At 42.8% G+C, this 16,921-nt stretch overlaps 1 protein-coding gene across 14 annotated transcripts in view; it reads right to left on the bottom strand.

Annotated features, from left to right (window-relative positions):
• Positions 1-2,247: 2,247 nt before the first annotated feature.
• SGCD (sarcoglycan delta) overlaps positions 2,248-16,921 on the bottom strand; it is a 308,234-nt gene continuing 293,560 nt past the window's right edge. For 13 of the 14 annotated variants that reach the window (XM_038150498.1, XM_038150503.1, XM_038150510.1 and 10 more), the window contains 2 exons: positions 5,052-5,175; positions 2,248-3,345 (listed from right to left, as the gene is read on the bottom strand). In XM_038150498.1, the coding sequence (XP_038006426.1) occupies positions 3,172-3,345; positions 5,052-5,175 (298 nt within the window). In that variant the 3' untranslated portion in view covers positions 2,248-3,171. The remainder of the gene's footprint in view (positions 3,346-5,051; positions 5,176-16,921) is intronic. The other variant, XM_038150509.1, reaches the window with a different exon arrangement.

Raw genomic sequence — 16,921 nt, 5'->3', positions numbered from 1 at the left:
GTGGGGTGTCACAAGAGCTCAGAATCCCCTCCCTTGACTGCTTTTGATGCAGTCCAGGACAGGATTGGCTTTTTGGGCTGTGAGTACACTTCAGGTCATGTTGAGCTTCTCCTCAACCAACAACCCAAGTCCTTCTCCTCAAGAATATTCCTGACCCACTCTCTGCCCAGCCTGTGTTTATGTTTGCTGCTTGCTGACCAGCACAGGCAGCATCACCCAAACCACTGTCTTAAAACTCAAGTGGTGTTCAAATGATCTCCAAGTCCCTACAGGGGTTGATTCTTTCTAGAAACAATTCCTCACATTTCAACACAACCCATAATTTTATGTTTTTTAAGATGGAAACACGGTTGTAAAAGATATCAAAACAAGAATTTCTTTCAGTAGACATAATTAAGGTACCCTTTGTTCACCTCAGAGAAGCATCTGCAGTGATGGCACAGATGTTAAGGTCATTTCCTAACAGCTCCCCAGCAGAAATTCACACCAAGATATGAATGTGCTTAGCAGTTTCATGGCTGTTGTGACATGAGAAGGTGATAACCTCATCCAAGAGCCCACCTGGGAAAAGCAGCTACTCAAAACTAATTTGTTGGGATGGAAATTGGGAGCAGCCAGAGGGTGGCACAGGGACGAGGACTGAGCCACTGGTGTGTCCAGAGAAATCAGGATGCAGCATCCCTGGTGGGCTCAGCCCTGCCTTCCTCACCCACCTGAACACTCCCAGGGCTGGAAAGTTGATCTGATTCATTGACAGGGAACTCTTCCTGTGGCACATGTCTTCAAACTGCTCACACAGGATTTGGTTATGGATTGGGTCATGCTTGCTTTGAGGTTTGTGATCAGTATTCAATGAAACAGGGAAAAAAAAAATCTAGAGTAAATGTAGGACTATGAATGGGACTTCAGTCATGGTCCCAGAGGTAATGTACACAGTATTTTGCTGTATTTAACATGGTAAGAAAAAAAAAAGTCTGTATCATTCTAGGTGCCCCTACAGTCTTAATGTATTTCATCAATATCTGTTTGAAGTTGCACAACCCAAGTTCCCAAGACACCCTCCTGCCCCTCCCCCCAAATAAACTAGATTTAATAACAAGATAAATATGATGTGCTTCTCCTTGCTGAGTGCATTGACTTAAGGCATAGGCACAATTCCCCTCTTTGAACAGAGATGGTACAGTCCTGTGTCCCAATACAATTGTTACCCTGGGTGACCCTTTGCATTCAAATGTTGGCTCAAGACATAATAATTACAGGAATAATTCGTTAACAAATAGCTTGAATTCGTTAATTTATCAGAAAGCATTATTGAAATAAAAGGAAAGAATTCAAACCTCTTTCAGGAATAAATGTTTTTGGAAGTGCTGCTTTGTTAGGCAGCAACACATCTAATCTAAACTCCATAGAAATCTTCTCTGAGTCCAATCAGTTTTGGATTAAGCCAGACTTATTAATTAAAAAATAAAAATTAAAAAAAAGATCAAACCCTGGTACTCTCGAGACCACAAGAAATTACTGTAAAAAAAAAGCTGTAAAAAAAAAAAAAGGAATTGGCTAAATTATTTCTAAAGATTTCTGTCAGCTATGTTTTATCTTGAAAATTGTTTGAAGAATACCAGCTTTGGTTAGATATCACTAGGGATGGGCACAGATCTGTCTTATTTGCACATGAGGTAATATTTCAAAAGCATCTCAGTAGCTTAGAAACCTTGCTGTCCTCGTGAGATTTTCTGTCACTTGGAAACTTTTGCCTTATTGGTATATTTGTTTTTTTTAAGGATTTTTACATACATGTGGATGAAATTATGGGTCAGATTTCAAGGATCTGGGCTCTTACCATTATTTCCCAAAACTTCAAAAGTGGAAGTAATGTTACCAGATCAGATTTTTGTGTTTTATCCTGCCCATGACTCCTAGACTTTAAAATAAAGAAAAAATGCAACCATGATAAGATTCAACCACAGAGTTTTTGGGGACTCAAATTCTGGAGGAACCAGCATCCAAAGCCCTTCCTTCCAGTAATCTGGCTTTGTCACAATCTTTATAAATCCTTGAAAAAAGTCTTTCATTGTCAGCATCTCTGATATTTGCAGTTTCCACCAAATCTAAGTGACCTTGGACTGTATATCTTGAAAAGAAAGATGACAAAGATTCTGGTGTAGCATCTACATTATACACTTAATTTTATGATTTCCTCCATTTCTAGTTGATTTTCTCTGTTTCTACAGGTATTTGTCCAAATCTTAAATCTTCACACCAAATGTGTTCAAAGTTGAAGGTGTTAATGGGGAGTTTGTAGGGCGATCCAGGACACCTGTTAGCAAAAGAGGTTCAGAATTTTTCTACTTAGTTCGACTTTCACAATTTTGTTCCTTCCAATAACCAAGTACAACACCAGTTTTGCCAGAACAGAGATGATTTTAAGTTAATGTTGGACCTGACGTGTCACACCTGAATAGCACAAGGCATCCTTGGCCATGCACAGGCCAGTGTTGAACCCCTTCAGAAAAATCATATTTATTATTTCAAGAAGGTCTGGACTTTCCTACTGGCCAAGTGCATCCATCTCTCCCAAGAGGGAGCCATGCTTCAGGTGACAATTAAAGAGAAATCTCAGGTATCTTGGATCACTGTAGGTGATCAGCACAGCACATCTGGCTGTTTTGTTGTTTTTACAACTATTTCTTTTTCATGCCACCGATTTAATGGCCCAAAAATAATCAGAGATGCTTCTCTTCCCTTTGGATGGTGGTGGCTCTGCACTGGTTCCAGGGTCTTGCCCAGCCAGCAATCCCATTGCTCTGAGAACATGATCAAAAACGAGGGGTGATCATTGCACTGTCTTAATACAGAAGGGTCCAGGGGAGCATCAGATCCAATTCAGCAGATTGTACCAGTAAATTTTGGTGTGGGAAAGAGAAATGCTACACAAATGTAACAGGGTCACCCTGGGATTCCTTGTACTGAAACATCATTTTACACAGAGGATATATATATATATATCTTATATATATTTTTTATATATATATTCACACACACGCGCGCGCACACACAAAAAAAAAGTCTTTGATAGGCTTTCTGTGTTCTAGTAAAAATAGTTGGCAGCTGGATCTGTGAGACCAGAACTGGCTTTTGTGCTGCCTGTGATGCCCCTCTGCAAATTGTCTCTCAAAGGCAGACGCTCGTGTTTATCTGGCAGGTGGAGCTGCTGCCTGCCTGAGACAGGAACAGCCTCCCGTTGGGACACACACAGAGCTCGTAGATTTTTTGCCTGGACCCTGCAGAAGAGGAAGATCCTTGAGGCAAGTTAGGTAGTTTGATTTTTGCAGAATTCAACGTTATCTGGAGTCAGAGGTGGCGAGAGAGAGAGAGAGAAAGAGAGAATTAGCAGGGAGCTGTTATTTCTGATTTAAAGAAAGAGCTGTTATTTGTCATTTCTGTGTTTAAAGAAGCTTCCTCCAGACAGCTCAGCTGCTGCAAAAACTTGGTAGGGAAGTCTTTTAGGGTGGGAAAGCCTGATACAAATCTGGATGGACACATTATCTGCCTTTACTACGACCTCCAGTTTGTTTCTGCTGATGTTCCCACCGTGTTTTCTTGGCTTTTAGCTTCCTGAGACACCTCCAGGAATCCAGTCCCAGGTTTGGATTGACCCAACCAGAGGCAGCCCACTGTCAGATGGAGAGCAGGGATGGTTCACACCCACCCAACCACCCTGCTCCTCCATCAGTATCTCTGCCACTGTGATCCCATTGCCAGTTACACTTGCAGGCTCCCAGCACTGACTTTATTTTATGTATATTTTATGTATATTTTATGCATATTTTATGTATATGTGTAACACTTTTGTGATTATTATAAATAACTCAGATGCTCTAACAGTCCTAAATTCCTCCTTACAAAACAACATAAGGCAAACAACACGTGGCAGCTCTCAGACATGTGGCAGCTGCAGGGGAATGCTCTGGCATCAGCCAGAATACAGTAAAATAACCTGAACCCCAGAATAATACAGGGTGACTGAGAATATCAGCAATGACAGTAACAATCTCCCAGTTTAGTATCCACCCATCTCATGTCCTGAAAGATACAAGTCAATTTGTGCATTTAAAAGCATCTTATTATTGAAAGCAACTGCTTGAAGCTGTGAAATGCCTTGGATTTCAATCTCAGTGTATTAGGTTGTTTGGTTTTTTTTTTCTGGTATTTTTCAGAGGTTTTTTTCTTAACACCCATGGTCTAGGTTTGGACTGTCTTAACATGCAAATATTTAGAAATAACAGAAACTACAATTAAAAAGTGTTTCTATGTTTTACCCCTGACACTATGATAGGTAAATCTTAATTTATGTGGGAGCCCTCCTGCCTGGAGGTTCGTGTTCCATGGGCAGCTCCTCCTGATGAGGCTCTCAGTGGTTCCTCCACTGAGAGCTCCTCAGCCTCATCCTTTGGTGTCTTCCATCACTGTGGCAGGAGGAGGGCATGAGAAAACATCAAAACAATGTGCCCACATGATTTTGTGACACCAGAAGAGGTTTAACTCAGCACCTACTTTACTTTTGCTCTGTTACCAGCATTAATTGTTCTCTCTTCCCCTTTGGAAGTTTCTCCAGTGCAACAACCTGTGTCGCCTAATGTTCCCTTTCCTTCCAGAATGAAACATCAGCCACAAAAGCTTTTCAGATCAATACCAGTGAATTAAGCTCTTCTTATAGAATAATATATGATAAAAGATTTAATTATGCTGGCCAAGTAAATCTTGTTTTAAACTGACAAGGAAACAAAGAATTTAGGAGCAGTGTGCATTTTACAGCAGCATAAATCTGCTGGAACAACAGATGCTATTATCCATGCACTTTAAAAATAATGAATCAGCCTTTGCCACGGAGTGATCCTGATTTGCATGGGATGTGTTCAATCAGAGTGAGCAGCAGTGAAGTCAGGAGAGCCCGCTGTCCCCAGGCTCTCACACACAGCAGCTTGGTGACCCACAGGGCCTGCAGGGGACCCACGCCTTGGCTCGGCTTTGCTGCAGGGCTTTGCACTCACCTCTCCATCTTTGGATTCCAGCCTGAGCTCTGTCCTGCACGTGGCCTTCAGGCTGCCGGCCTCGGCGTTGATCTCGATGCCCTTGGGAGCCTCCATCACCAGCGCGCGCGTGGGCGACTCCAGCCTGCAACAGAGGGACACACAGCTCCTGTGGGCCCCTGCTCAGGCTGAACTGCCCCAGCCTGCAACAGAGGGACACACAGCTCCTGTGAGCTCCTGCTCAGGCTGTACTGCCCCAGCCTGCAACAGAGGGACACACAGCTCCTGTGGGCCCCTGCTCAGGCTGTACTGCCCCAGCCTGCAACAGAGGGACACACAGCTCCTGTGGGCTCCTGCTGAGCCCTGCTGCCCCAGCCTGCAACACACAGGGCTCACACAGCCCGTGGGTTCCTGCTCCTGCTCAGGCTGCTGGTGCTGCCCTGCTGCCCCTCACACCCTGCTCATGTGCAGGTTCTCACCTGCTTCCAGAGGAAAAGGTTCATGCATGGTAAAACACATCACAGATCTGATCTGCTAGCATGCCACGCCAGCTTTGCTATGCTGGGCAAGAGAAAAGGGGCAATGAAGCCACCCCCGAGGTCAGCTTGCTCTTATTTCTGGTTCAGCTTTCTCACTAATCAGTGCTAACAGGGGATATCATCAAAGCTGAGCACCTACACAGAGGGTGCAGGTGTTTCTCTTCCTCAAACCACTGTTCAAGCAGGAATAAATTAGTTCTCCTGACTTCCTACAATGCGAGGTTTGGAAGGGTTTAAGATGCAAGGAAATAAATGAAAACAATCAAGCTGAAGACCCCAAAATTTGCAGTCTCCAGTCCTAAGCTCACATCACACCAGGCATGACCACGTTTTCTGCGGAGCTTCAGCCCCTCCTAAATGTGGATACACTGCAGAGGCCCCTGACAGCCCTGCTACAGCCCTGTAACACAGCCAGACCTTTAACTTCAGGGTTAATGCTGTAAAGAGCAGAAGCACAAGGTTCAGTCTTCCTTGTTCATCATCCATTTTTAGGTCTTCTATTATACTTGTCTCTTTCTTATTTATAATACAGTCTCTTATTATTCTCTGTATTGCAAATGGTTATAAAAAACCAACTCTCCGTCTCTGGGAAAATCCTCTTAGTTGATTTCATCATCATTTATTTACTGTAGGGTCACAAGATCGAGGCTGTGGTCTCCTCAGGTGAAGCAGGTGGGAGGGCTGGGGCAGAAGCTCCTCTGCTTTGCCAGTTTTGGGCTGGCAGCACGGACCAAAGCTGGGCACGGGGCAGCCCAGCACCACCCCCAGCTCTCCTGGGCAGCTCTCAGGGTTTGCCAGCATCAGCTCTTTCTCTGCTCTCCATATATATAATCATTTGTGCATGGAAGTGTGTTCTTAAATGGACTCCTGCTGGTACTGAGACAACATTATGGGGGACTGAGGGAATTCAGCTGTATTTATTGCAGCCAACAGTTCCATAAAGCACAGGCACAGCTCCCTCTGTGTGGCACTTTTCAAGTTACGACTGTCCCTCTTTTCAGTGTCTTCATATTGCTGCTTTTTGAACACCTTTCCCTCAAGACCCCAAACTTATCCATAATTTCCTGGCTGACTTAACTAAATCTAAATTTCAGCGAGCAATTGAGGCATATGCCTAAGGAATGAGCGTGGTCTCATGGTTAGCAGCCTCCGCACAACCCTTCTGAGCTGCTTTTTGCTTTCTGCAGGGAAAGAACATTTCATGTAAACTTCTTCTGATTCCTTCCACTGCTATCACCCCTCAGCTGGTTCCTGTGTGAGGAACCTAAGGTACTGCTGTGAGGAACCTAAGGACTGCTGTAACTCACTTTTTTCCCCTGCCCGACTGAATTGCAGCTTGCCTGGAGGACAAAAAGCTGTCTGACCTGTATTTTCCCTGGAGATTTCTGCCCAGGGATTCAGTACACGCTCACCCTTGGTGTACCTCACAGGTTGGTGTTTGCCCTGAGGAAAAAGGGACCCTCTGCTTGCCCTAAGCCCCCAGGATCTTTGCTGCAGGGTCTGGCACACAGGCACACATTCCTTCTGCTCCACAGGCAGCATCCTCAGGAGGAGCAGCAGAGAGCTTGGGCCAGTTATATCTTAAATCATATAGCTAAATTCACCAGAGGATGTGTCCAAACCCCAAAACAGCTGAGGTAATCTGAGGATAAAATAATTCCTAAGAACATGGCCTGGTGACTCTCCAGCTCTCCAGCATCTCAGTGACTCCAATTTCTTTTGATGTCCTGGCTCTCTCAATATATTTGTTCATCTGTTAATCTCTTAGCTCTTCCATCCACTGAGAAATAAATCTCCTAGGTACAAAACAGTGTTCAGACACCACAGTGCAAACACCCTCCTTTGCAGCAGCCCTCAGTTCCTGCTCTGTGCAGGAGCAGCCTCCCAGTCCCAACCTTTACTGGAGAGAGAGGAGAGCTGGGAAATCTGTGGAAGTCATGGGGGAGGATCAATAGAGGAGCTTCTTGCACATCTTTCCCTGTGCACACAGGTCCCCTGAACAGCCAACTGAGTTAAAATTCAAGCTTTGAATAAGCTATCAATTATCTGGAGTGTCCTAGACAACACTGCCCCAAAGTTTAATTCTCTTTCACATGTAACAGAGTTATTCTCCCTCCTCCACTTGAAGAAGTGGAATAACAGCATCTTGCAAACACTGTTGAAAACCATGTGATGCATTTTTGGATGCATTCTAATCCATGCGGAACTTTTTTCCTCATGGAGGCACGAAGGACCCTCCCAACAGCCCATGGTGTGACATGGGACAAGGACACAACAGCCAGGCCTTTGCTGCTGCTCCATCACCCTCCTCACTGAGCTGACCCCCACCCCACCATCCTAAATCACAGCCTCAGACAGCTGCAATCCTGCTGACACACCGATTCAACCCAAACCCAACCCTTTTAATGCTGAAAATACAACTTGAAAGCCCAGGGATCTCTTTAGAACCTTAAAACTACAGAAATGTTTGAAAATACCATGACAGCAAAGTGCAGCTCTTTCAATCATGAAAACCTTGGTCTGCAGCCCACACGGCTTTGTACTGGTGCTGTGGTTTGGAGCCTGACTCTTCTCTCTCCTCCATGCTCCATATTGCTGTAAATCCATCTTTTTGGGACTCTTGTCCCAATTTATGCTACTGTAAAGGAGGACAGGAAGGTCTTAAAAATTGTTTCCTTGGTATTTAAGGGGCATATGTTTGTAAGGGATTTCATTTGATTATTTTCTGATATCCTGAATGAATCCCTGAGCCACCTGACCATAAACCAGGAGCTGCAAAATCTATGCAAAGCCAGAGAAAGCAGCTGAGGAGTTTATGCTCTGGGGGTTTGAGCAATGTTTACTGAACACTTTCATTTGAAGCAGGCGTTTAAGAGACGCTCTGCTTTTAAACCTAATTCTGCCTTCCAGAGCAGAACCAATTTGGAGACTAATAATGAAAGAAAATGATTTAGAGATGAACAGATAATTCATTCAAAATCAACATTTGTTTTCCAGTGTGACACTCCAGAGCTTTTAGTGGGATTCCCATCTCCTGGTGAGGTGTAAGCCTGTACTTAGAGCAGTAGGCTGGAAAGGTGGCTGCATGAATATAGATTGTTTCATTATTTGCTCCTGCTCTTGAATTTTCCATCCCAGCAATTGGCACATAAGCCCTTTTTATTGACCATGGGCGCTGTTTATTTTTTGCTCCAGTATTTGCAGGACTGGATTTTGACCTCTCTCCCAGAGCTGGGCAGGAAGGGTAAATGCAATGCTGTGCAGTTACAGCTTGCTGAATTCAGCACTGAGATAAGCCACTGCCATGAAATTGCTTCTGTCCCACCTGCACTCTCCTGGGAGGTAGATGAAGAGACATTCTCCTGTCTGGGTGACTCCCCACAACTTGGGAACTACTCCTCTGGATCCCAAGGTTTCATATAAATCCAAATTTTTTTTAAAAAAAAAGACACAAGTAACAGGATTTTCAGAACTATCCAAGTTCCCAAGTTCCACTCATTAAAACGGGTGTTAGCTACTTTTGAAAATCCCATTGAGCACCTAAATGCCATAACAAATCTGACCCTTAATCTCAGTTCTTAGTTCTGCAAGAGAGGTAATAGCACTTCCCAACTCCATGGGGAGGATGGAAAGATAAATATATTAGCAGTTGTGAAGCATTTATCTACTGCAATAACTGAGGCCAGCGAAGTCACCATGGCCAGGGATAGATGGCTGGCATGTGGATAACTGATCCTTCCCAAGCTGCACTACTGGCCTTGTACCTCCACCAAAAATAGTGTTAGTCCTGTTCCTCCCCCTGAGCACTCTCACCTCTGGCTCACCACCCTTAATGGACAGTGCTAAATGTGCCTCTTAAGCCCTTCTACTCCATCCTACCACCAAAGCACCTCCTGTTTTAAAGAGAGGTGATGGCATGTGGGCATCTCGCAATGAAATCTCCCCTGGAAATTGATGGGAATTCTGTGCTCCTGAAAATCAACAAGGAAGAAAAAAATTTCAGTGTCATCCCTGCTTTGCTTTGGGAACTTTAGCAGTAATTTAAAGGAAATCAGCACATGAGTTTGTATTGTGGTTCCAGAGAAGGTCATTCACTTGGAAAGTCATTACTTGCCCAGATTTCTAGTTTTCGTTTCCTTCATCATAAACAGTCACATGAATCACCTCAGTACCATGGAATAATCTATTTCCTTCTTGTCCCTCCCCTCACCCCCTCCAGGACAATGCAGCATTTTCCTTACTCTTATGAACAGCCTTTTGAATTTGGGCAAAAAAGGAAGGTATTAAAGATCTGCAGGCAGTATCACCTGAAGTTGGAGGCTGCTGATGTGCTTCCAATACAGTGGGCATAATTCTGTTAAAAAGTTAAATTGAATGTAAATAGTTCAGGGGGAAGATTTGCCCAGGTCCAGCACTGATGCAAACATGACTTGCAATCTGTGCTGTCACCAAAGGCTACAGCAGAGCAGAGGGATGATCCTCAACATGTGAAAGGAGTTCATGTGAGCTGAGGACCTTCTGCTGCCACTTTATAATAATTCTCATTTCTTCTTTTTCACATTTTTTTCTTTTTTTTTTTTAAACTAGGAATGACCTCAAGCTTCAGAATTCCTAGTCCTCCACAAGGGGCTTTTTCTGTGTGGGGCACAAACGCTGCCCGCAGTATGGAAATGGGAAGAGAAGTTCATGCACAGGAGGTGAGGAGCATATGATGCAGCAGTGTGGTAACAGGAGCTAATTTAATTTTGCTTAGAAACCTCTGGACTGAGAATAGAGCATGTATTACTGCAGCTGTAGCCCATTACCTCTAATGACTCTAATTATTTTTTATGGTATCCATCTGACCAGCCATAAGATTCACGTTGAGCATAAAATTAGCCAATGTTAGCACCGTGCCGGCTTCTATCTCATACAATTGGTAAATTATTTCAGCAAGCAAACATGGACCTCCATCAATTTGCTGGTAATGAACCAGCTTCTTCAGCTGAAATTTGTTTTCAATTTTAACTCCCTTGTTTCAATGAAATCAATGGGATCACCCATTCCCAGCGACTTACACTTCTGACTTCATTATTTGTGTGTTATCTCACAGATGTCAACTCCTAGAACAAAACACAATGCTTTTCTCCCTATTAACAGGAAGTTAATTAGGTTTTACTGAATTGCAAAGATACCATGCTTAGTTTCTATTTTTAGAATGCCTAGAGATTTTTTTAAATGATTTTAAATTGTCTTTACTTGTATTGGAAGGAGGAACAAGAAATTGAGCCTTGACTAACCTGGTGAAAACCTCAACTGAAAATAAGTTCAAGCTAAGTTTTGTCTCTGCCCTGAGTCTCCCCTTCATCTCTACAATTCCTTCCCACTGGCATTGCCATTTCATGGGAAAATAATAGGCTAAAATATGGCAAGAACAGCGAGTCTAATATCAAGCAGTAAAGATAAAAAAAGGGAGCTGGCCTTGGTACATCAGAGCCAGAGGTTAAAATCCAAAGGATTTTAAATGCACAATGTCTTTTTCTGAGACACCAGGATTTTGACAAAATATGACCTAAGTGGCACAATACAAAAGCAGCAAGCACTCTGAGAGCTTACAGAAGAGATCATCACTAATAAGAAAATATGTATCCCTGTTATTTATTGCCTAGCATTGACATAAATCTTGTTTTCAATTACATGTTAATGAAGCACACCAATTACTGTTTGAATAGGGACATCTGATTACAGTCTCAATCAACAGAAATAAATCTTGCTTATGGAACGTTTCCAGGGTATTTTCTTTAGAAACATTAATTAGAGAAGTAAACAAGGATATATTATTATCATGTCATCCAATTGTAAATCCTGCCTATCACTGTAAATACTGGTTAGTCTGACAGTGTGCATCACCACAGTTTCCAGTGTTTATGCTGCAAATCTAATGAGTGACAATTCCAGTGCAGCCATAATCTGAAAGAGATTGTTATGGCTTCGGGTCCAAAACCTTATGCAATTTATAATGTAATACATTGAACAGTAAATGGAAATTATTTTAGCTATCTCCACAAACCACAGGTAATTCCCAAGCAAAACCCACCTAAATCTGTCAGAGACCTGACAGGTGCAGAGGTCTAATGATGCTTTATTGGAAATTACAGTTTTCTAATTGAGTTAGAGATAAGTCTGGTTCAAATGGCAGGGGGTGCAACCGATTTTCTCATCTGTGTTTGGGCAACACAGATGCTGAAGAGATTTTGTACAAAGCTGAGTCAAGAGAAAGATAAAAAGGAGTAGAAAATTACCCTTGTGCTAACTTTGCAAGCTTTACTGTTTCCTTGGATAGGGAGCCTTGTGTTTACAACTTTTCTTTCTTCTTTTTTAAATAGAGCTCCTACAGCTTCAAGGAGTGTTTCATCACCAGCAGTGTAATAAATCTGCTGCTGGTTTTGGTAACTTCATCTCAGAGCCCAATGCACCAGTTCATGTATTTTTCCCCCAGTTTGAGTTATGGGTCCTGTGTTCAGTGAACTTTTCCTGAAGAGAGTTGATGCTAATAGAATACTCTTCTGACCATGTAATGGACATATCTAATTATCTCTTCAGAGACCACAACTCTGTGAAAAGGGCTAACTAAAGCAGTGAAACCATCATAGAGGAGGGCAAAGCCAGCATGAGGAAGATGCTCAGCTAATATTAAAAGAAGATTTGAGAGGGTCCAGACAAATGAGTAATCAGAGGAGTTTGTAGGGAGGGTATTGTCTTGCAGCACCAAGCAGGTGAGAACCAGCTTTCATTCTCCCTCCAAAAAAATGCCATTCCTCAGCAAGAGGAGAGGTTTGAACATATGGTTCCTCCCACCACACTGCAAATCCCCTGCTGCAGTCTTCCAGTACACTTTGCACTAGCTGAGGCTAATTCAGAGCACTAAAAAGCAGCAAAACTAGGAAAACACAGAGCAGTCAAAATACAACCATAAATTCCTTGTGATTGCCTACCATGCTACAGCACAGGAATTGCTGAAGGCAAGGTAATTATGTAAAGTTGTCTTAAATGTCTTAGGGTAGTTTTGGTTTTACATTTAAAGTAATTTCTGGAATAGTATAACAGAAGCCAAATATATTTAGTATTTAGAAGACAAAACCTGAGATCAAGCAGATAAAATCAAATTAATCTAGGGAGAAAAATGACTGTGTAATACTACTGAGATCTAGTGTCATTATGAACTGGAGAAATGGTGAAGGGCAGAGATTGTGTAAGAAAAAAGTGCAAGATTAATGTTCAACAAAGTGGAGGTATGGCTGAGAAAATTAAAATCATCTGGATAATTAAAAAATTCTGTTGCTTATAAATCAAGGAGGGAAATTATCATAGAAATTGGGAGATAGTTGAACACGATGTGTGGTAAATACAGATGTGGTTTAAAAAGATGATGTGTTTAAGCAGACAGAGAAGGGATCCAGGGATGTAAAAATAATGATTCCTATTTTAAGTGTAGAGGTGACTGCAACATCCCTCTCCTCACCTGGGCTGGTCCAGCTTCCAGCCTTAACTGCAAGCTGGGACACCCAGAGCCATCTGTGTGTGAGTGGCAGGAACAGTCAGAAGTGAGACAGAAAATGACATTATGACAAGGCAAGCTGAGCTCTAACCAAGGCTGGCACCTAAGAGCCCATAATTATTTTTATTACAAACACCTGACCACAACTCCTTGAACATTTACACAGACCAGGTCAAAACTGCTCAAATAACAGTCTGGAAATTTTTTCATGGCTAACGGTCTGGAAATTTCTTCATGGCTCACCTGTGTGTGGTAACCAGGGGGCTTGGCATTGCAGTGTGGCTGTGCCTCTGATCCCACTGCCCACAGCCTCCCTGCACTCCCCAAACCAGAGTTACACATGCCTCATCTGCTACCTAAACCACCCATTTATTTTGCTTATTATGTAACTTCTTATAATAAATTAAAACAAATGGAAAGAAAATAAATTCCTCCTCCTGTTGGCTGCACTAACGACCAGGCTCATTTCACACACGGAGAGAAATAATTACTTTTCATGTTACCATAATTGCCTAAACCACAAATGCATTTTTTAAGAAACAAAGGTTGGGCTGGTGTAAGTTTCTAATTACAGGTTGAAAGCTTCTAATTAAAAGGCATAAATTGGAAGGAACCCTTTCAAGCAGAATTGCAGAAGAAGCTGCTAAGATTGGGTATTAGCTTGATGCACTGTCACTGTGCTGGGGGAGAAAAAGAAACAGAAACCAAATGTTGTGGCTCTTCCACGGGGCCACTGACACCATTTGCTACCCAATGTCTCACAAAGTGCTGCCCACAGAGACACAAGGAGATGAACACATCACAGAGGAGGCTGTAGGGCCACATTTCACAGCAACCCTGAGCCACTGGCACAGGGACAGCGATACTGTGCTGGAGGGAACAGTCCAGGCTTCAATCAGCTTCTTCCTGAAGTTTATACAGGCTGCTGGATGGTGGCAGGACAAAAGCCACCCGAGTTAGGCTAAAAAATGATAAAACACCATGAAAAGATGGATCCTTGAGTGAGGTAAAACGTGCAGGATGAACGATTTGTAGCTGTTAGCACACACAGTACATAGTGCTCTGATTTGGGGTGACTGTCAGGTGCAGTCAGTAGCTGGATGAAATTGGGCTACTTGGGATTTCATTGGGATGAAATCTCTGCTACTTTCATGATCTGCTCTTCTGCTTTACTCTGAAAGAAGGCAGCATGATGCAAATTCTTTATCTTATTCTCCAGTTTTTCAGAGTGTTGAAAAGTCCTGCAGGGCAGACCAGCATGCCATCCCTGCCACAGAAATTGCTTTCCTGTGATAACCCACACTCCAATGAGAGGATTACTGGCAGGGGTGCAGCACTATGCAAATATTGCAGTCATGAGCATCAGCCCTTTCATGCAGTCTCCTGCATCAGAACTGCTTGAGGAAGAGATGTCAATCTGGATTTTCATTCTAAAATTACTTTTGAAGTTTGCCTGCCCATGGGGTTTTCACCTGCTGTTTGGTCAGCAATAAAGGAAAAGGGTCAGGTGGATTAAAATCTCACATGGATAGTGCTCAGGTTCAGCCTCCAGCACTCGCTGCAGTGATGATTTACTCTTTCTCCTCTCTGCTGATTTATTCTATTCCTTCTAAAAAGACTGGCATTAATAGTAAATCACTTACAATGAGAAATACAGAGATAACAAAGCTAAAAAGGATTTGGAATGGCAGAATTTAAAAAACTGCTGGAAAAAAAAAAAAAAAAGAAAAAGGTGTGTCTTTGTGCATCACCTACTCAGTGGTGATACCCTTTGGAAGCATGTACACACTTGCCTAAGTGGATTTGAAGAGCTTATTTAGCACGACAAATTGGCTACAACCTGATGGGTATTTCTGAAAACCCATTCATGGACCTGCAGACACATTCCCATGGCATATCCATTCATTGTACAGTCAATTTATAATGATTCCACCAAATTAAATCTTTATTAACAAACTTATTGACTCTGGCTTTGACTTATTGTCCCCCTTTTTAATTAACTGCAGTAATGAGACAAGCAACATCCAATATAACAAACATTTTGTTTAAAACCTGCCATTTATTTCAAGCAGCTCCACTAAAAATGAAGGCTGAATTGCTATTTGCTAAATGTCAATTTTCACACTCTGTTGAACCTTTTCTGAAGGCTGTCAAGCACAAATCTGCAGTCATCTTTTCCCCTCTGATCAGAGCTATATAGAGCATATAACAGGTTTTCAGTTACTTTTCATTTTTATGCAGAAGATGTACCATTTTCTGTTCCCAGTATACTTAAAAAAAAATTGTAAATGTGCATAAATTGAAAATGTAAAGGGGTGCATATGCCAAGGTTGTGGCCTCTTTCACAGTCACAAGTTACACCAGCAATGTGGTTCCATGTCTGCATGTGCAAGGGCACAGAAATGATCCAGACTCCTCAAATCCAGCCCATTCTCATGCAACAATACTGCACCATCCTCTTTTCCAAAGTGCTGGGCTCCTGCTCACAGTTGGGAAGATGTTTCCCCCTCCAGATCACTCGTTCACAGCCTTGCTTTGGGAGGAACTCCACAATAAAGCCAAGGAATGGGCAAGACCATCATGGACAGAGAGGCCCAGGGCTCCTCCTGGTGACCTTTTAGGCACAGAGGAGTTTGGAAGGGCAGTAGGAGGGATGAGGAGCATTTGAACAAGTCAGGCTCAAAGCTCTTTGAGAGTGTAGAACAGAAAATCTTACAGCTCTCTGAGATTTCCAACTAATTTCTTGCTTTCAAATACGCACAAGAAAATAGGTTGGGACATGGTGTAGAGAAGAAAATAAAGGAATTGTGTGGGAGGGTGGAGGGAGGAAAGGAGCAGAGAGATAAAGAGATCAGGAAAAAAAAGAAGCCCAACTTGCTGAAAATGAGAGTATAGAGATGTCTCCAAAGGGACTATTTTAATTTAGGGAAGAGAATGTTTTGCAAATTCTTAGCATCAATTTATTTTCAGCTAAAACCAAAACTGTTTTCTATTTATCTTTTGCACACAATCACTCCTGAGTAAAACATGCATTCAGAGGTAAGGCTTGGCAATCCTTCAAGACAGATATGCCAGATGATATTTTTCTGAACTGCAAGAGAGACTATTGATCCTGGTGGTGGCAATTCACCTTCTGCTGGGAGCTGGCCCTACTGGCATGAACCCACCTCTTCCTGGAGGAGGGAAATCCCTGTCCTGCTTCACCTGGGGGGAACTGGGAGCTGTGAAACCCTGCTGTTCACAGGTGTGTGTCTCAAGAAGCTCTGCTTCCTTTCTTTGCCCCTCCTTTTGCTGTTTGGTGTGTTCCATGGTGCTGCTGCTGTAAGTTGTTGACCTTGTTCAGTTTAAGGCATTGAAACCTTCTGCTCCTTGGGCCAACCACAGTAAAATGAGATTATGTTCAACATTTCTTGACTCTTGCAAGGCTCCTTCCATCTTTGCTTGGCCAAGTCTGCCTTTTGACTGTAATAACCTCCCCTGGATGTCTCTTTAGCAGGTAACAAAGACAATTCCAGTTGCTAATGGAAGAGGTCAAATGGAGGTGAAGTGAAATAGATTAAAAACCAAAAAAGAACTGATGTCAGAAAAACTGCTGTACCACTCAGTGGCATAACCCCTTCCTAGAACAGGTGTTTGGCTGTGATTTTCAATTCATTTTGCACTATTTTATTTTGATTTGAAAAAGGCAGCCAGGTAGGAGAATTGGCTGTGTGGCTGAAGCTGGGATTCAATTTCCAGCCCTGAAATGAAGTGCCTTTGTGACCACATCAAATGGTCCCTGGGTTCCCTGCAGCCTGGTGGGGATGGCTCAGCAC

Source organism: Motacilla alba, chromosome 13, assembly GCF_015832195.1.
Source record: "Motacilla alba alba isolate MOTALB_02 chromosome 13, Motacilla_alba_V1.0_pri, whole genome shotgun sequence".
Lineage (NCBI taxonomy): Eukaryota > Metazoa > Chordata > Aves > Passeriformes > Motacillidae > Motacilla > Motacilla alba.
This window is presented reverse-complemented; position numbering and strand designations above follow the sequence as displayed.